This window comes from Notolepis coatsorum (assembly GCF_963971535.1).
Source record: "Notolepis coatsorum genome assembly, chromosome: 11".
NCBI classification, from domain to species: Eukaryota; Metazoa; Chordata; class Actinopteri; order Aulopiformes; family Paralepididae; genus Notolepis; species Notolepis coatsorum.
Window position 1 is genome coordinate 49,322,783 of NC_140175.1, and position 20,346 is coordinate 49,343,128.

General features: G+C 40.1%; 1 protein-coding gene across 1 annotated transcript in view; it reads right to left on the bottom strand.

Annotated features, from left to right (window-relative positions):
• Nucleotides 1–10,371: 10,371 nt before the first annotated feature.
• Nucleotides 10,372–20,346, bottom strand: part of LOC311237284 (myosin heavy chain, fast skeletal muscle-like) — a gene marked incomplete at both ends in the record, with an annotated part of 46,945 nt that continues 36,970 nt past the window's right edge. The window contains 15 exons of the mRNA XM_084325088.1: nucleotides 10,372–10,392; nucleotides 10,508–10,639; nucleotides 11,196–11,291; nucleotides 11,416–11,520; nucleotides 14,041–14,211; nucleotides 14,306–14,431; nucleotides 14,530–14,733; nucleotides 15,743–16,051; nucleotides 16,189–16,313; nucleotides 16,410–16,575; nucleotides 16,675–16,858; nucleotides 16,944–17,140; nucleotides 17,232–17,350; nucleotides 19,532–19,658; nucleotides 19,745–20,134. Of these exons, the coding sequence (XP_084181214.1) occupies nucleotides 10,372–10,392; nucleotides 10,508–10,639; nucleotides 11,196–11,291; nucleotides 11,416–11,520; nucleotides 14,041–14,211; nucleotides 14,306–14,431; nucleotides 14,530–14,733; nucleotides 15,743–16,051; nucleotides 16,189–16,313; nucleotides 16,410–16,575; nucleotides 16,675–16,858; nucleotides 16,944–17,140; nucleotides 17,232–17,350; nucleotides 19,532–19,658; nucleotides 19,745–20,134 (2,472 nt within the window). The remainder of the gene's footprint in view (nucleotides 10,393–10,507; nucleotides 10,640–11,195; nucleotides 11,292–11,415; nucleotides 11,521–14,040; nucleotides 14,212–14,305; nucleotides 14,432–14,529; nucleotides 14,734–15,742; nucleotides 16,052–16,188; nucleotides 16,314–16,409; nucleotides 16,576–16,674; nucleotides 16,859–16,943; nucleotides 17,141–17,231; nucleotides 17,351–19,531; nucleotides 19,659–19,744; nucleotides 20,135–20,346) is intronic.

A 20,346-nucleotide genomic window follows, 5' to 3' on the forward strand; every position in this document is an offset into this window, starting at 1 on the left:
CTGTATGTATGGCAAATGATGTGAATAGAAGTCAGGGTTGAGATCAATTAACTTTTAAATAAATACATCCAGGAAGTGGACTTTCTTTAAAAGTCAAATTCTGAAAAACCTGCAGCATGAAACAGTTGTTTTCAATGACAATGAATGTTCAAGTAAGTAAGCAAGTAAACAGCTAATACAAATGTTACACATATTTTCATTTGTTTTCTTACCATTGTTTTAGTCTATTGTATTTAGTTAACCGTATTTTATTCTATTGCCTAATAGAATCTGGTCAAATAGAATAAAGATATATCCATAGACTCCAGATGGTCCAGAACTCTGCTGCTCGCTTGCTCATGAACACCCGGTCCCGTGACCACATCACTCCTGTCCTCCACTGGCTCCCGATTAAGGAACGCATACAGTTCAAACTACTACTCCTCACCTTCAAAGCCATCCATAGCCTGCCCCCCCCCCCCCTATCTGACTGACCTCCTTCTTCTCCCTTACCGCCCCAACCGATCCCTCCGGTCCTCTTCCACTGCTTCTCTCATTGTCCCGTCATCCAAATTAAAAGGTTTTTGTGATCAGGCTTTCTCAAAAGCTGCACCCCAACTCTGGAACACCCTCCCTCAGACCATCAGAGACTCTCCCTCACTCCAATCCAAACTCAAAACCCACCTGTTCTCCCAAGCATTCAACCTTCCCTACCATAACCACCCTCCTTCAACCTACCACCTCCCCTTTCCCCTTCCCTATACCCTCTCTCCTCTCCTGCCCCCTTCCTCTCAATGATTATATATTCCCCATCATAATAGAGACATTGCAGTAAAGTTATATTTCTTCCAACATGGCTGCCTGTAACTATTGGTAACCACATTTTAAAGTTCTGTGCAGTGGTATAATAAGTAAAATCTTGAAAATCATGGGATTACTGTTCCACTGTGATTTGTTTTATTTCCAATTCATTACATGTTATATATTTATCATTGCCCTAGCCATTGTTTCCCCCAACATGGAAGAAAACTGGGCATTACAAATATTCTGTGCAAAGCCTCTATTAACTTCATCTTCTTAATAAATCACGTTTAGTAAATACATTTTCAACAAGCACATTGCTCATGCAGTGCCTTCACAGTGAATAATCAGTGTCACTTACCACTAGCTGGAACAGACCTGTCTCCCCTGCTCTCTCATCACCCTCTCCACCTCCTTATATTCAGTTCATTCTGCTTGCCAAGCACAAACATAATATGGGCATCTCTCAAAAAGGCGTACATGAATAATAATGAGCATTTGCTTTTTCATCAACACCTACAGTTATAGCACTAGCTTTACATGCCATTGAGCTTCCTTTGCTTGATCATATATTTCTAAATTTGATATATTTAACATTTCACAATATGTATAATGCTGCTCACTTCACTAGTTTTCTTATTCTTTTCACAATTGGAATATAGCATGTTTACAATAGAGCATACAACAATAAGTAAATATTACAATACAATATTATAATGCAAGCTAATTACAATTCAGTTACAATGAGTGGTTCCATAAGAATTTGTTAATTTATTGATATTGAGAGTTAATTTAATTGAACAAACTTTATTTTACCTATAAAAAAAACAAGTAATAAGCAGAATCAAGGGTGCTTATAAATTGCAGTGAGAGAAATAGCTGTGGGTGATTCTCTAAAGTGGGTGCCTTTTTGGCTTTACCACTTTTATCTCAAACTATTTTATTTATGATCACTTAATCTGATAGGGGGGTTGTGTGACATTCAATAGAACATACAGTATGTTCTCACCCCAGGCACAACATTATAATTCTTTAAGGCAAAATCTCCAGAGTTCAACCTGTGTGAATATGTTTTGAAAATATATCTAAGGACATGTTAGTAGTGCCTCACTATTCAGATGTCCCTTGTTCATGATCACAAATTCCAAGTAGAAATGTTATTCCAAACTATTTGACTTCCAAAGTATGTCATGAGTACTTTATAGTTCAATGCCCTGCATAATTTGAATCACATCATGTCAGAAATGTATGAAAATGTCATGTCATGACAACTTCATGAATAATGTGATTATAATGCAATAAGCATAATCGCAGTAACATTTGGTTTACTCATAGTAGTTATAGAGACATGTACATTATACACCATAGTTGTATTTCTCCAACTGAGGTCATTTTATGCATGGTGCCTGGGCCTGGGAACAGTTGACACTCCAAAGTGTAAGAATAGAAACCTGAATTATTATTATTAACAAGCACTTGCCAGCTGTTTATGGCTTGATTGATTCACAATCAAATTACTATGCCAGTTCACCTGGATCAATAAAGTTCAATAGAGCCTCTGTAATGTGATAAGGTTCATTCTTACAAAGATTTGTACCCCCTTGCCCACCACATGTAGGATGTAAAAGGCCATTGTATGATAAATTCCCTATAACCATCCGAAGGCGGTAGGACATGGACTTGCATTCCGTCATACAGCCAATAACTTCATGTAGTGTGTGCCACCTCAAAGTCTGTATGCAAATACATGCATCTCATGTGGGTATACCTTGACATTTTCGTATCATAATGTTGTGTTACGAGTCGAGTCTACTGTGTGAATATAATGTGATGGCAATCGTCCCATTATAAATATAAAGTATAAATTCCCATTATACATAACTTTCTTTCCACTCTACATGCTGAAATCTTGCACCACCTGTTCCCACCAATCATTGCATCATAGCCTCATCCAAAATGGCAAGTTGAACAGGGTGGTTACATTTGTAGACCTGCTACAGAGAAAGCCATCACTGCAGTTTGGATCCATATTAATAGAATAATGTGTAGAATGGATTTTTCCACATAAATCAACGCTCCTTGGCTGTGGTAAACACGGAGTGAGATATAATCAAACCCGGGGAACCTGCATTACCCACCTGTCTCTCATGTCAAGCCACTGGCTATAGAAGCAATTTTCGTAGCCTGATACGACCTGCTTTCATCTGATGTTCTCTGAGCAGGTCATGTTTTCACTTTGTAGCATACATAGTTTCTATTTATTCGGTTGCTTATTCAGGAGGCTTATGGCTCGATGTGGAAACATTTCATCAAGAAGCAATAAGCCAGCAATACTCAACTAATAATAACGAGTATAGCCTTAAACGATGATATAACTTTATCTTAAAATGTTTTTTTCTTAGATAAAAGCAGTTCATATTTCTAAGCAGAACACACATTCATTCCCTCTTGATAATCTCAATAAAATCACAACACATGTAAATTGGCTTATTAAGAGAGTTTTAATTTTATAGACAGATTTCAACAGCTTAATAGGACTTTTGTGTTTATCGCAGTAAGTTCAATAGACACATCATTCTGTGCATGAACAGGTTCTAATGACGTCAGGTTTGATGCCTCTGTTCCCGAGGATCAACCTTTCAAAAACCATAATTCGCTCATGCCCTAGGACAGGAGGATGGCATACTCTGCCATGCGCCTGAGGCAGAGCTTCATGAGACCATAGAATGGGCCATGGAGGAGATGCCAGTAGCTGTATCATTTCGGGTAACCATTGATCATTGGTCCAGAGCTAACAGAATAAGAATCCAATGCTCTAGTTTCATTATTTTCAACAGCTGACTCGGACAGCTGGATGAGGGGGACCACATTGTTCCAAGGGAACAGGGAGAAGGCCAGTGAGGTGCTGTCGCTCAGCCTGTTGGAAAACCACAGGGGGCAATGAGTGGTCTGCTTCCCCAAACTGCTTCCAAATCTGTTTGACAATGTGTGGATGTAGGGGGTCCACCCCGAGACATGAGATGGCACCTTGCATGGTTGCCTCCGCCATCGGTGTGTGAATTTGTAGTGAATGGGTAGAAATGTGAGGAACAAATTGCAAAGCGCTTTGGATAAAAGCGCTATATAAATGCACCATTTACCATGTATGTAGGCTGCTGTAGTCTGGCTGTCTGTTCTGACCAGAACATGCCGATCTTTCACAAGGCAATGGAAGTGTTTAAGTACCAGTAGCACTGCTTAACACATTGATGTGGGTGATCGAAGGGAGTGTCCACATGGCCCCTACTGCCTGTGAGCCACATGTCCCTCCCCAGCTTGTCAGGGAAGTGCCCATGAAGACTGTCACATGTGATGTTATGCTACCCATAGGGACACCCCTTGAGAGGATTTGTGGGGTCCTCCAGTAGTCCAGGTCAACCTCTGTAGATGACGTATGTGAAGTAGACCTAGGCGGATCACTAAGTGGGCTGCAGCCATTCTGCCCAGCAGGCGCATTACTGATGCCAGATTGCCAGTGCAGTGTGGGGGTGGAACTCTCTCAGAGACGACATGATGTCTTCCTGATGCGGAGTGGAGAGAGAAGCCATTATTGAGGCTTAGTTTAGAACCATGCCCAAAAATGCCATCTCTTGGTTGGAAAAAGGAGAGTTGATGGCAAATCCCAACAGTGACAGATGCTCCACCAATATTCTGGTGTGAATCATAACTGTCTCCTCTGACTGATTGAGCTTCAGTAAGTCATCCAAATAGAATAAAATCCTTATTCCTTGGGGTCTAAATCTTCTGAGAGAGCTGACACTGCTATTGTGTCTGACTCAGGGGGATTCCTGAGAATGGAGGCCTGCGGTGGTTTTGCATTTTTTCCTGGATGTCCTGATCATTCACTGCGGAAGCAATGACCTGGGGAAGATGAGATGGAGTGGCTGGGGGAAGCAGGGGCATAGAAGTGAGGGAATAGTGGAATTACTGAGGATCTGCATTAAAAGGTTTGTTTTTGGTCCTGAATTTTATATTTCTGAATAAAGACAAAGTCTCAAATTAAAGATAATCAATGGATAAAATATAGTTTTTGCACCCATCATGTAATATGTAACATGGCAATAAATGATCCCTATTCTAGATCTATTCCTGCTGACTTGTCATAAAGAACTTTGAATAAAAGCATCAGCTAAATGACAAAATGTAAATGTAAATGCTACAATAGTAGATCCATCTTACCTGCGTTTTAAACCTTCTGTAATTAGAACCTATGGTGAAATAGGCTTGTTGTCTTTATAATCGTTGTATTTTTCTACCAAGACATACAGTAAGCACTGATTTTAATTCAGTCAGTGAATGTAAGACAACTGTGCCTGTCTGGAATAATACCAAACATATAACTTATAATAGTCAAATATAACTAATAATGCTTATGCATTTATATTGAATACTTTTAGTAAAAATCCTAGATAAATGAGTATGAGACAGAGGCTACTTTCCACTGGGTATAATGTTGCACTTATTTATATGGTTGGAATACCTTTATGCTTACACTTAATCAGTCAGCATGGAGAACTCCACAGGAAATACTTTATAGTGAGTGTAATGTTGCATTTAATGATATTATCGTTCAAGTTTTATGGTTCTTCATTCTGAGGCTCCATCAGTCAGTGGAGTGTTCCACAGGAGCTGCTTTACAGGGAGGGTAATATTGCACTTATTTATATGTTTAGTGTAGATTAATTACATGCTTAGACTTTGCCAGTCAATGGAGTATGCTAGTAAGAATGATGTACCTCCATAATTAACCATTGATAAAGATGAAAAGAAAGGAGCTAGTTAAAAAAACATACGTAGAGCTGTTTGTTTAATGTATGTTAACTAGTACAAAGGACAACTTGGACATCCTTACCAGTTGAATAAAAGTTTAATATCCAGGTCAAAATATTAAAAACATGTAGGAATATATAGAAGGACGTGTTGGAGGCACAATACCTTATTGAAGTGTTCTAATGATTCTAAATAATTTTTATATTTAAAAAGTATCATTTCTAACTGTTTACTTCAAATGTGTTGTTTTAGTCTTCTTTATGTGAGAAAGCACCATGTCAAATTCCATGTATGTATACGCGATTACGCAAACTTGGTAAATAAAAGGCAAGGTACGTTTATTTATATAGCACATTTCATGCAGAAACAATTCAAGCTACTTTACTGAATATTAATAATAACCTATATAGCACCGTTAATACAAGAATTGTAGCACAAAGTGCTTCCCAGCAGTGATATAGACACAAAATAGACATGGGCATAAAATGAGCAGATAATTTATATTAAAACCTCCCTAAAAATCTCTAATAGATTTCTGTCATTAATATCTATAAAAAGGATTGTGATAGATGTCTGTGTTAAAATGTCCAACCCCAAGAGGGGTTCCAGCACAGGTCCCACCCACCTCCAGGGTCTGAGTACCCACTTGTATTGGGAACCATGCTAAATGAAGCAATGCATAAAGTGCAGACATATAGACAGAATAAGAGCAATGCAATAGCATTTGCATAATTAGTGCAGTGCAATAAAATCGTTTAAAGAAATGCATAATGTCACAATGCTTTGGATAAGCCATTGTCTATGTTAAAGGCACATAACAGGTTCATTAAATCACAATGCTTTTGAAAAGCCATTGTCCACATTAAACTTTAGCCTTACAGCATAAGAAATATGACAGAGATCACAGTATAAAGTCACACAAATATATATATATATATATATATATATATATATATATATATATATATATATATATATCTTTTTTTTTCTTTTTTTCTTTTTTTTAAATAGCCAGGGTTGGTTTAATGTGTTAATGTGTGCAGGCGTAATAGCAGAATGCGGCTTGTCTGTGTTTATTTCTGATCCTAGAGACAATTAGCAAACCAGACCCTGATGACCGTATAGGAGTCTAGAGGGTTCATAATGTGGAAGCAAATCAGATATGTATATTGGCCCTATAGGCCATTAAGTGATTCATAGACAAGTAACAAGTATTCAAGTATTTTGAAGTCTATTATATAAAACCAATGCAGCCAATGCAGAGATGTTAGAACCGGTATAAATGATGTTCAGCTTTCTTAGTCTTTGTTAAAACTCTAGCAGCAGCATTCTGAATGAGCTGCATCTGTGCCTTTTTGGGAAGGCCTGAGAAAAGAGCATTACAATAGTCTAACCTACTGGAAACAAAGGGCTGAATCGTTTTTTCTAGGTCTTGTTTGGCTATGAAATCTCTAATTCTTGCTATGTTTTTAAGATGATAGAAGGCTGATTTGGTTATACTGTAGACTTGGGGGTGAATTCACAAAGAATAGATTGCGCTTGATAATAACAGCCTTAACTGTGTGATTTGTGCCCGCTATTTGCTCCGTCTTAAGGACCTATTCACTAAATATATTGCGCAAATTATATACTAGTGCAAACATGCCCATACAGTGTGCAATTTGCTCCTGATATCTGGTAGCGCAGTTGGCTCGCGGAGCAGTTTTCTCTCGCAATTAGCAATTTGCTCCTGATATGGTAAAATAGTATAAATACTGCCCATGCAACAGTATGCATGTCTAGGACATTCGCAAATTGGAAGTCCTGATGGATCAATAGCACTTCGTTTCTATAACAGATAGACATAACAGTATTTTTTACCATTTGTATTTTATTTAGGGATGTTCGATATTGGCTTTTTTACCGATATCCGATATACCGATATCAACTCTTAATTTCCGATACCGATATCAACCGATACCGATATATGCAGGCCCCCCCCCCCCCCCCCTAAAAACTGAATAATTTCAGGTAATTAACATTACATATCTCTTGTCGTGGAATTAACACAACATTATGCATACTTTTGACAATAAATAAAATAAGAATTTGTTCTTACTTGCTTGCCTGGATAAATAAAGGTTAAATAAATGTAGAAAAAATATATACATCATTTTATTTTTTACCGATACCGATAGTTTTCTTTTTTTTGGGTCCACTTTTTCTCCCCATTTTCTACTTTTCTCCCATCCCAATTTCCTATTTTATCCAATTCTTCCCTCCCCTGTCTTGAACGTTGCTAGACTATGCCTCCCACTGGTCGGTTGTAGTGAGGACAGAAGCCTTGCATCACGTGTCCCCTCCGCGTAAAGATTTTCCCTAATGCACTTTCGGTTCCACGTTCGGGTTCCGCGATCTGATTGGCCACTGATGTTTCTCTCGCCAATCGTGTTACGCCTAGTTCTGCCTCTAACAGCCTGCTAGCTAACGCCTAGTTCTATCACTGGTTAAGCTTGGCGACTCTTTCGAAGTTGGTTAAGGTTCGAGTTTGGAATCAGGGCTGGTGGTCTATCGCCCTGCTCTAAACCAAACTCTAACCTTAACCAACTTCGAAAGAGTCGCCAAGCTTAACCAGTGATAGAACTAGGCATAACGCGATTGGTGCTGAGAGAAACGTCAGTGGCCAATCAGATCGCGGAACCCGAACGCAGAACTGAAAGTGCATTAGGGGAAATCTTTACGAGGAGGCAGCCTGTCGCATCTTTTCACCGCAGCAGCTCGAACTCTCAGTGGCGAGGAGTAACGCTCACGCTGCCCCTGCTACTTCCTGCTTCTGCCGCACCGGCGTCACCAAACCGACCTGTAGGAGTCGCTGTCCACAACGTCCAATCCCCACCCACAGGCTTTCCCACCCTCTAACACTTGCCAATTGTGTTAGTATGAACGACCGGTCAGCCGGTAGCAACGCCGAGAGCTGGGCTCGAACCAAGTGTCTCCTGCGTTGGTGGCGAGCGCCTTGCCCACTGCGCCAATCAGCCGCCCAACCGATACCGATAATTTTCTATATTACATTTGAATGCCAATATCGGCCGATAATATCGGACATCCCTAATTTTTTTTATCTCGTAATGTATATGTTCATGACACAATTGCATCCTTTGTTTTTGTCATTGTATTTTGTTTGTCATGTCATCACCAAATAAATTATTTTGAGAAGACCTGTCCATGGTGCTGAATCTTTAGACCGAAGTTATATTATATTTTCTATATTTTCAAAATATTTTTTTAGTGAGAAATTAAGTTGTATTTAATGTTTAGTTAAGAGAATAGAACCCTCATATACTCCAGAATAAACATGTCATTGACCTTGTTTCCATATTCTAAAACCATTAAGTCTGCTATGCCATTCTCCCTTTCTCTCTGTGTGTGTGTGGGCGCAAGCGCCAGTCCCATCTCTGGTCTTTGGCAAGAGGTCAGAGGAATTTGATAGTATTTACTGAGGATGACCAGATAATATTGATATTTAAACTTAAAAAATTATAATATATGGCTGGCAGTGTGCATATATATATATTTTTATTTTTAAACTTAAGTTTTTGTGTGTGCATATAAGTCCTGTGCACGCTCCGCAAGTCAGTCACGCATAACGGAGTCTATAACTTAAACATTATATGATGTGATTTATCTGAGCTATTGTTAATTGTTAATACAGGTCAGATTTGTTTTATATGTTATAACATGAGCCAGCAATATTTTGTACTTTATTTTAAATGATAATAAAATCTTGAATCTTCATTACTATCTTGACTATTTTTCTTTATCCTCTTATAAGATCTCACAAGTTTCAAGTTTGCTTTTATTTGTCACATATAAAGTACATGTACATTACAGTGAAATGCTTGGTTCTGTATGAGCCCCTGATAATGTGCTTCATACAGTAAAAAGGGGAGTGTTTGTTTAAAGTGAGTGTGTGCATGTGGATGTGTGTGCAATGATGTAGATGGCTGGGTTTATGTTACATAGAGTCATTGAGCATCCTGATGGCCTGGAGATAGAAGCGGGGTCACAAGCCACACAGCTGCTCTCAGACTGGAAGGTGTTAAGTGAGAAGGGGGGGGGGGGGTACATTGATTTCTAGGTAAAGTAGTCATTATACACTCCATTTTCTCTTGAGGCCTGTAGCTCTGGAATAAGTATTGCGTTATCAGCATGTTTCATAAGACATAGATTGAAAAGTATCCGCCCGATTTGTACAAGTGATGGCTTATTGTGAAGGTATGAATGAAGAGGAAGATCCCTCAAAAGGACCCACAGTCTGTGTGCTGCTGGGTCACCAATACATTGACACAGTGAGTCTATGGGAGCATAGTGAGTCTATGGGAGCATAGTGAGTATATGGGAGCATAGTCAGTTGATGACAGAGCTATGTATAATTAAGTGTCATCCGCATAGTTATGAAAAGCAATTTGAATTTAATTGCATAATTAGGCCGATATACGATTGAATAAGATAGGACCTACCCCGCACATCATGCAGTATTAAAACTGTCTTAAAGTCTTAATAACTACTAGCCTAACTGGGAAGCATTGACAGACCAGGCAAAATTGTTTGGTTTCACACAGCAATGAAAGATCGGGTAAACAAAATGCATTTTATAGCCACATTTATTGGAATACAGTACACAGTGTAGTCATATTATATGACTTGTTGTGAATGTGTTTGAGTGGAATAATTCAACAGTGAATACAGTACACAATGTAGTCATATTCTATGACTTGTTGTGAATGTGTTGGATTGGCAGAATTATTCAGCAGCTTCTTTTCCCTGTGAAAGATAAAATAGCATTTAACTATACCCAATAGAACATTTTAGACATATTAGTCATATTAGACTTAAAATTTGCTGTATTAATGTTCACTGATAAAAGATAAAAATGCACCTTGCCAGCATCGCGGCTCTTGGCTCTCAGCTTGTTGACCTGGGACTCAGCAACGTCAGCACGCTCCTCAGCCTCCTCCAGCTCATGCTGAACCTTCCTGCTCTTGGACAGGTGAACGTTGGCCTGCTCCTCCTGTGAGAGTTTCATAGATCATTATTCCTTGAGAATGTTCAGAGTAGAAGAAATATATTTAAGAAAAAAAGTACAGAAGCCAAGAACGGCCACGTCTTCATTTATTATTTCATTGCCGTTTTCTTGTGATAACGACTTATTATTTCGTTATCTCAATATAACAAAGTCAGTTTTCTCATGATAATGGATTAATTTATTTCATTAACTCGATATAACAGAAGACTTTTGTTTTGGTGGGATAATTATCCACAACCATGTGCAGATGCGAGCTGGTTCATGTGATCACGCCGTCCTGATGTCAGCCTTCAAAAGCTGCCACTTGCTGTACTGAACAATTTACTGAAATAAATGTATGTGCTATCACGAGAAAACGATCTTTGTTATATCGAGATAACGAAATAATAAGCCGTTATCATGAGAAAACGATCTTTGTTATATCGAGATAACGAAATAATAAGTCGTTAACACGAGAAAATGGTAATAAAATAATAAATAAAGACGTGGCCTTTCTCGGCTTTCGTGAAAGATACAGCATTTTTACTCAATAAGAACGTACCGCTTCCTCAGCCTGCCTCTTGTAGACCTTCACCTTCAGCTGCAGCTTGTCGACCAGATCCTGCAGCCTGGCACCATTCTTCTTATCCTCCTCGGTCTTATGGAAGCATGGAAATAAAAATTCAAATGAATCAGTAAAATGAGGTTGTAATCTTTATTCTCCTTCAGCCAATAGGAACACTGCTGATGACCAACTTGTCATGAATGTGAGCGTGACATACCTGGTAGGTGAGTTCCTTCACTCTCCTCTCATATTTGCGGACACCTTTAACAGCATCACCTCCACGTCTCTGCTCAGCCTCAACCTCTGCCTCCAGCTCACGCACCTTCAGAATTTAATCAGATATTAAGAATCAACGTTGATCAACAGTTCAACAAGAGATCACAAAATGATATCATGTTCCCACTGTGATAACTGAATTTGGGAAACATGCTTTCAACTATGCTGCTCCATTCTCCTGGAGGCAGGGAGCGAAATTAACTTTTTGACTCACCGGCCAGTGGCGGGTAGATGGGAAGAGTCTACCCGCCAAGCATATTTCTTACCTGCCAACATTTTTTTGATTAAAAAAAAATATATATATATTTTATATAAAAAAAATTTTTTTAAATAAAATATATATTATATAATCATACTTGTAGTTGTATTATCTGCGAGACATCGCCACCACGCAATAAGTCAAAATGCTTGCTATCTGCAAACAGCTCCACTGTCTGTGTGTATACTTGAGTATTCTCCGGCCCTGCAGCTAGACCCTATATTCAGCTAGACCCTACATTCAGCATGCAAGGATTCTCCGGCGATGCAGCTGGACCCTATTTATAACGTTACGGTTCTTTTGTCAAATCACATTCAACATGCCCTCAGCTAGAATACGCATTCAATCAATGTTATAAGACATTGATATCAGGAGCTATCTGTAGCTACTGCTAGCCCGGTAGATAACGTTAAGACAATTTAGTTTACTGGGACAGATCGATGAACGTGAGCTAGCTTTGATTGAATTGATTGACAAGTTTATTAACAGATTGCAGAATGGGTACAGTACAGTACAGCTCAATACATACAATTGTTAAGGGGATGCAGACCAGAGAAAGACTTTCGTCTTGTTTATATCAGGGTCCCCCATTTTCAATTCATCATAACATATATGACATACATGACATACAGATAGACAGTACTACTACATCTATACATTTATGACATATCAGATTTGCAAATACAGTACTGTTTGTGATACAAAAGTGTCCAGAAAAAGAGTGTATTTACATTTGGCGTAGAAACTGTACATTGGAGGAGGTTGGGTGGGTGGGGTGGGTGGGTGAGGGCTGTGATGTACATTGGAGGTGGGGGGGGGGGGGGGGTTGGGTAGGGGACACACACACATTTTACACTGTACATTGGAATACTGACAAAGCCTTACTTGGTCATTTACTGTACAACTAGGTTAGGACATTTGTAGGGGCCAGTTTCGAATTGCAGTCTCACGTAGGTGTTTTTTGAGAGTGTTTTTGAAAGTGGGTAGTGATTCACATTCCTTTACAGCTTTAGGTAGGGCGTTCCACATTGATGTGGCATAATTGCGAAACGTGTTTAGTCCCTTGTTTGAGCCGAATCTGGGTTTTACATGATTTGTGGAGCTCCCTCTGGTGTTATGATCGTGGTATTGGGAAGTATTTTGACATGTACATGGGTACCTTGGTCGCGTAGTGTATCTTGTAGACCAGGCCCATTGCAAGTTGCTGTACTCTGTCGTCTACTCTAAGCCATCCTAGGTTGTCAAAGTGGGCAGGGGTGAGGTGGGTTCTAAGAGTCAGGTCAAGCAGTAGTCTGACTAGCTTGTTTTGAGATGTTTGTAATTTGTTTTTTAGTGCCTTTGAGGTGCTTTGGTACCATGAGGTGCAAGCATAGTCGTAGTACCCTTGAATGAGTGCTCCTGCTAGAGTCTTCAGGGTATTCTTGTTTACCAGAGAGGAGATCCGGTACAAGAATCGCGTTCGTTGGTTGACTTTTTTTTATTACATTGGATGCCATTTTGTCACGCGAGCTAACGAGGGAACGGAGGTATTATGCACTCGAGTCGACTATTGCTGGAGCATTTGTTGATATCAGCAGCTATCAGTAGCTAGCCAGCTAGATACCGTTAGACAATGCCTCGTCATGTATTAAACTAAAAGTGAATAGTTGACTGGGTCATTGTTTAAACAGTAACGATAGCTCATGGAGGTCCGCTCTTCTAGAGCAGACTGCCTGTGTTGACATGAGCACTGCGAGCAGAAGCCCTTAGCCAATAGTATCCCGCTGCAGGGCTGGGCGGATATGACTCGTTGCCACGTTTTTTTTCAAAATAAGAGTATCATACGAACCTAATTGTTGCTAACTGCCGGAGCCATCGATATTATGACTGGAGATGCGCTTGGGGCGGAAATGAGACCCGCACAGATTTTCAAAATAAGAGTATCGTTATGAACTTGATTGATTACACGCCACACGGCGGGCAGCCCTCTAAGTGTCAAGCGCCAAAGGTAAAAACTGACCACCCCTGGCGGGCGGCGGGCTTTAGTTTCGGTCCCTGCATGGAGGCTATTAATAAAAAGATTTTAAGCAAAATTATCTAATAGGAATTGATCATGTTGGACATCCGCCCGGCGCTTACTCATCCAGTGCTCATGTTTTAAATGTCATTTTTCATTTACATTTGTAAGACATGTTCTCTTCTTTTTAGTACTTGTGTACTTTTACTATCTTGCTTTTATTTGTGATTGTTTTATGTTGGTCTCAACATATCTACCCTGGTTAAATAAAGGATACATGAAAATAAAATGTTGCTATTATTTAATCTTACCCTGGACTCCAGTTTCTGGAGCTGCTTCTTGCCTCCCTTCATGGCCAGGTTCTCAGCCTCATCCAGGCGGTGCTGCAGGTCCTTGACTGCTACCTCCAGGTTCTTCTTCATCCTCTCCAGGTGAGAGCTGGTGTCCTGCTCCTTCTTCAGCTCCTCAGCCATCATGGCAGCCTAGAACATACATATTTTTGTATTCACTACAATTTCACACTGTTGTCAAGAATGTCATATGAAGAATGTAATATCATATGAAATGTAAACCCACATCAGTGATGGCCTTCTTGGCCTTCTCCTCTGCATTCCTGGCTTCCTGAACACTGTCATCCACTTCACCCTGGACTTGGACCAGGTCAGACTCAAGCTTCTTCTTGGTGTTAATAAGGCTGGTGTTCTAAAAGAAAAGAAAATACAGATAGCAATGACTATGGTGATGCACACGTAACCCAAATAAACACATTAATAAAAAAATCTTGATTTGTGTTTGTTTACCTGAGAGTGCAGCAGTCCAACCCGCTCACTGGCATCCACCAGTTCCTGCTCAGCCACTTTGCGGCCTCTCTCTGTCTGCTCCAGACCAGCTCTCAACTCCTCAATCTCAGCCATCATGAGTCCATTCCTACGATCAACCATGCCAGCCTGCTCCTTCAGGTCTTCCTGTGCTCTGAGAGCATCATCAAGGTGCAGTTGGGCATCCTAAAATATGGTGACATATAAATGACATACCTAGATCTCTAAAAGATCAGAATGTGACTATACAACACTAGAGATGGCAGTGCCCATATCCTAAAGGAATTGCTTTCAGATTCAGATTAAAATTGAGATGACTAGATTTGGACAAAATGGAAATTTGTCTTTGGCACTAGCACATGAGAAAAAACACACTATACACAGCAATATACAACAATACACAATAAGTATACATGAAGGTAAGATACAATCTCAAAGTGACCAAGTGGCAGCAATACAAGTGATTGTTCCTCCACTGGCAGCAAAGCCATGTCACAACCTTCACAACAAGACACAGTACACAGCAGTACTTAACAATAAATAAACAACCGTACATTGAAATAGGTGTGTGAGTGTGTGGAGGGGGCCCAGAGTGCAGCCTTAAATAAGAAAGGAGAGGAAAGTGTACGTGTGTGTGTTTGTGTGTGTGTGTGTGTGTGTGTGTGTGTGTGTGTGTGTGTGTGTGTGTGTGTGCGTGCGTGTGTGTGTTTGTGTGAGTGTGTGTGTGTGTGTGTGTGTGTGTGTGTGTGTGTGTGTGTGTGTGTGTGTGTGTGTGTGTGTGTGTGTGTGTGTGTGTGTGTGTGTGTGTGTGTGTGTGTGTCTTCATTTCTATACAAACACCAATACAACAGGTGTCATAAATGGACCAGAGACTATTAGCAACATGATCTGCCAGACATTACTGTCAGTTATCTCCTGGAATGAACAGTTGATACCTTGTTAATTAGTGAGTTGGAGTTCTGTAAACTGGACTGGTAATTAAATTTACAAGGCACTGGAAGACACATGCACAGCTGTGCTGAGGAGAAAATTATTGTTCAGCCACATTATTGTGCTTTGCAAGAGAATTATCCTCTTCATGTTGTATACAGTATAATTATTCTGTGTTGCTAAATATGAAAGGCAAATGTTCATATACAGTACAGTATATCACAGATCTCTAAATACAAGACAAGAATTTTGAGAAATTCAGTACCTTGAGCTGACCCTGCACATTCCTCAGCTGCTTCTGGGCCTCAGCAGCCTGGCGGTTGGCATGACTCAGCTGGATCTCCATCTCATTCAGGTCTCCCTCCATCTTCTTCTTGATTCTCATGGCATCGTTCCTGCTCCTGACCTCAGAGTCCAGAGTATTCTGCAGGGAATCCATCACCCTCTGGCTGTTCCTCTTTATCTGCTCCATCTCATCATCTTTCTCTGCCAGCTTCCTGTCAACATCACCCTTAATCTGGTTGAGCTCCAGCTGCACACGAAGAATCTTGGACTCCTCGTGTTCCAGAGTTCCCTAGAAATAAGTACAGAATATAACCCTGGTTGACTTTTGAATGTGATGTCCATTCTTTGATAATCTGTAAAAAAAATCAGTTCACAAACAAAATCACTTTGGAATCATAATGTTTAGCTTTCTAGGATAACCTTTACCTCAGCTTCCTCAAGGGCTGTCTGGATCTCTGACTTCTCAGTCTCCACTGTTTTCTTGGCCTTCTCCAGCTCATGGATGCTCTTTCCAGTCTCACCAATCTGTTCAGTCAGGTCTGAGATCTCCTCTGTAGATACCACAAAACAATGATGAGAAATGCATCATAGTAGCTCTAATAGCAAGTGAAAGTTCAAATTTCAAAGAAGAATAAAAAGTCACTCACGCTGCAGGTTCTTGTTCTCGCGTTTCAGGGTCTCCAGCTGATCCAGAGCCTCCTCATAGGAGTTCTTCATCTTGAACAGCTCAGTGTTGAGAGAACGAGCCTCTTTCTGAGTTCCCTCCAGGTCTGCCTGGCTCTCCTCAAACTTCTGCTTCCAGTCGGCCAGGACCTGCATAGTAATTGTAATAAAAGGTGTGATGTACCCCAGTCTCTGGAAGCTAAAATCCTTAATGAATGTCCTTAGTTAAGGTAATTAATGTCAATGCACCTTGTCAAAGTTCCTCTGCTTCTTATCAAGGTTGGCAGCCAAACCATTGGCCCTCTCCACATCAATCATGAGGTCCTCCACCTCACCCTGGAGTCTCTGTTTGGTCTTCTCCAGAGAGGCACACTTGCAGTTCACAGACGAAATCTGCTCCTCAGCCTCCTGAAGGCGCTGGGCCAGTTTTTTCCTGGTGAATAGTTGTCAAATGTAATGTTAAAAATAAAAAATTATGTTGTAGAGATGGACAGCAGAAAATAACAGTATTGACTTACTTTGCCTCCTCAAGCTCTTCAGTGCGCTGGATAGCATCAGTTTCATACTTGGCCCTCCACTGGGCCACCTCACTGTTGGCCTTGGACATTCCACGCTGCAGCTCAGCCTTGGCCTCCTGCTCCTCCTCAAACTGCTCCCTCAGAAGGTCACAGTCATGGCGAGCTGATTGCACACCGTGGGCAAGGGCATTCTTGGCCTAAACAAAAAAAATATATCTGAACAATTGAAAAAGGGACAACAATAATTTTAAATTAGGCAAACATTTACTTTTTAAAGATATTCCTCACCTTAACCTCCTCCTCAGTCTGCCTCTTTAGCTCATCAATCTGCTGAGTGAAGGCCTGCTTTCCTCTGGTCAGCTGGGAGACAAGGGATTCTTTCTCCTCTATCTGACGACCAAACTCACCTAGTTTTGGGATTGGTTTAAATTGACATGTATTTGGGGTACTGTGTGTGTGTTTGTATATATATATAAAGTATATACCGTAAAACTTAATTTAAAAGCAGAGTCCCAATTAAACGTAGAGGGAAACACATAAGCAGTTCCATTCTCTCTCTTCCTCTCCAGTATGCTCTCTCTATCCCTCTCAACATGCGCACAATACAAACCTAATCCATCTACCATGCATCTTCACAACATACACATACATCCATGATTTAACACTGCTCTTCATCATCACAACACAATGCAACTACAAAAATATAGCGCACCTGCATGACAACTGTAATTTTACTCACAACACTTGTAAACTCAACAAACCCTTCGGAGAACAACATCGGTCCATTTCTCTAGAATCATCACTCTCTCTCTCTCTTTCTCGTGCTGTGTGTAAGGTTGGAGCTACAATGAGAATGCTGTCTCTCTGAGTGAGATCAAATTAATGATTCATGATTGATATGTAATTTGATTATAGGTATATGCCACATTTGTATATAGGTAATATTTATACTGGTTTAAATAAACAATTAGATCATATACAAATATCCCAAATATAAGCCAATCATGTTCAATGATTGAAGCAAATAAAAGCCTGAGCTATTCATTTAAATGTTTTACCTTTTTAATTTAAATGTAAATATAAATATACAGTATACACTGTATGTTGTAGATGTAGAGTATTGCAATGCAAGTCCTGTAAAAATGGCCAATATGTCGTGACAGTGGTGCTATGGAGCATGATAAAATGTGGCCTGTCCCTCATAAATATGTACATTAATTAAATTAAAGCATTTGGGAATAAAGCCTCATCTCATTATCGGGCTCTTCTCCATCAACTGTCGAATAGCTGTAATGTCTGCAGTTGAAATAAGCTGTAACGTCACGGTGACCAATCGCAGCCACTCTTATTGTCTGGGACCAAATACGGCCACGCCCCATTCCCAGTAAAAAGTGGGAATCTCTAGAATGGGTTTCGGGCGACGCTGTATACGGAAGTGACGATAGACAACACTTTCTGTTGTCAGTAGATGGCAGCATTGGTTTAAAATTCAAATGTGAAAATGTTGAAAACTACATGAATACATTTCCCAAGATCCTTAGCACAGGTCACAGGTCACTGGGATGTGTCTATTCTTCGCCGTGATCTGAACAGCGGTAAACTATTACTGCGACCTCGGTATAGCGACCGCGAATGGTCAACTAATTATCTTAACAAAAGTGCGCTGGTAGCGTTACATATGTTGTCTAAAGAGGGACATATGGTACAATTTAAGATTTTAATGATAATCGGCATATAAAGGACAACATAAAGCATCGTTAATTTGTAAGAAACCTCAATGAAAACGATAATATTCGCTATTGTTATGAAAATGTGCTAGAATCCTATAAAAATGTGGACGCATTTGGTCTACGTTCTGTTAAAGTAAAATAAAATTGTCTTCGTGCAAGATTTGCCTGATGATGGTGCCGTGGAGCATGTCCAAAATGTTATCTGAAACCCTTAGGGAACACTCCTAAACGTGCACAGTAAATTTCGCAGAGTAAATTTTACTCAAACTGAGTACATTTTACTGAGTAAAATGTACTCAGTTTGAGTCAAATGTACTCAGTTTGAGTAAAATGTACTCTGCGAAATTTACTGTGTGTGTATTTCAGTTGCTGGAAGCATGTTTCACTTCCTTTTGGTGCATCTACATTGCAACATTTGTTTGTGTGTCACAGCCAAACGGTAAGATGTTTAAAGATATTGATAATGGATGGATAAACGTTCTCGGAGAAAGTTGCATGGTGTCAAATGATCATGGTAGAAAAAAAACTAAGTGTAATGGATTGGTCTTGAACCACATCTATGGAACAAATACAATACGTTCATTGACTCCGTGCCACACAGTTCAGGAGTTATTGGCCAAAATATAAAGGTTGTTCATTATAGCTGGCTGAAAAGCATTATATTTTTAGCTTGTGCATAGGAAACATTTAGACACACTATGAGATCTACAGTCTCTGAGCTCCAGATACGTGTAATGTAGAAAAAGGAAGATGCAAGACGAATCAGAACAAATACAATAGGGTTCCAGCAGTTTGGACCCCTAGAACACATTGACAATTTATATGAGCACAAAACTACATTTGGAATAGAAGACTTGCCATTCTCAGTCTGGAGTCTTGCTCTCTGACCGCTGATATCATTTATCTGGCGCACATTCTCATCATGTTTGGCCTTCAGTTCACTAAGTTGGTCCTCAAGGGTGCGGCACATCTTTTCAAGATTTCCCTGTTAATCAATATTGGATAGGTTGAGTCATTTTTCATACACTAAAATGTTATACATATTTTGTTTTACTTAATGAATTAGTATACCTTGGCCTTAGCAACAGCTTCCATGTTGCTGGAGAGGTCATCAATCTCCATCTTGTATTCACTCTTCTCCTTCTCCAGCTTCTGCTTGACACGCTGGAGGTTGTCAATCTGCTCTCCCAGCTCTGCAACACTGTCAGCCTGCTTCTTGCGGAGAGCAGCAGCGGTAGCTTCATGCTGTAGGGTGGACTCCTCAAGGTCACGACGCATCTTCTGGAACTCAGCCTCACGCTTCTTGTTCATCTCAATCTGAGCAGAAGTGGCTCCACCAGCCTCCTCAAGCCTCTCAGAGATCTCTTCAAGTTCCCTGGAGAGGTCAGCTCTCTGCTTCTCAACCTTGGCACGAGCAGCACGCTCAGCCTCAATCTCCTCCTCCAGCTCTTCAATACGGGCCTTTAAAATAACAATGTGAGTAATGCTTAAAGGGATAGTTTGGATTTTTGGACATTGAAATACTTGCCAGTAGTGTAGCAAATCTAGAAGTTTACTTATAATCTATAAAAAAATACATACCTAAGTAAATTAAAGAGTGCTCCACTTCTACAAGGGCTATTTGCATGTTCTTGGTATCTAGGGACATCTATGGATCTCAGGGAATGTATTCC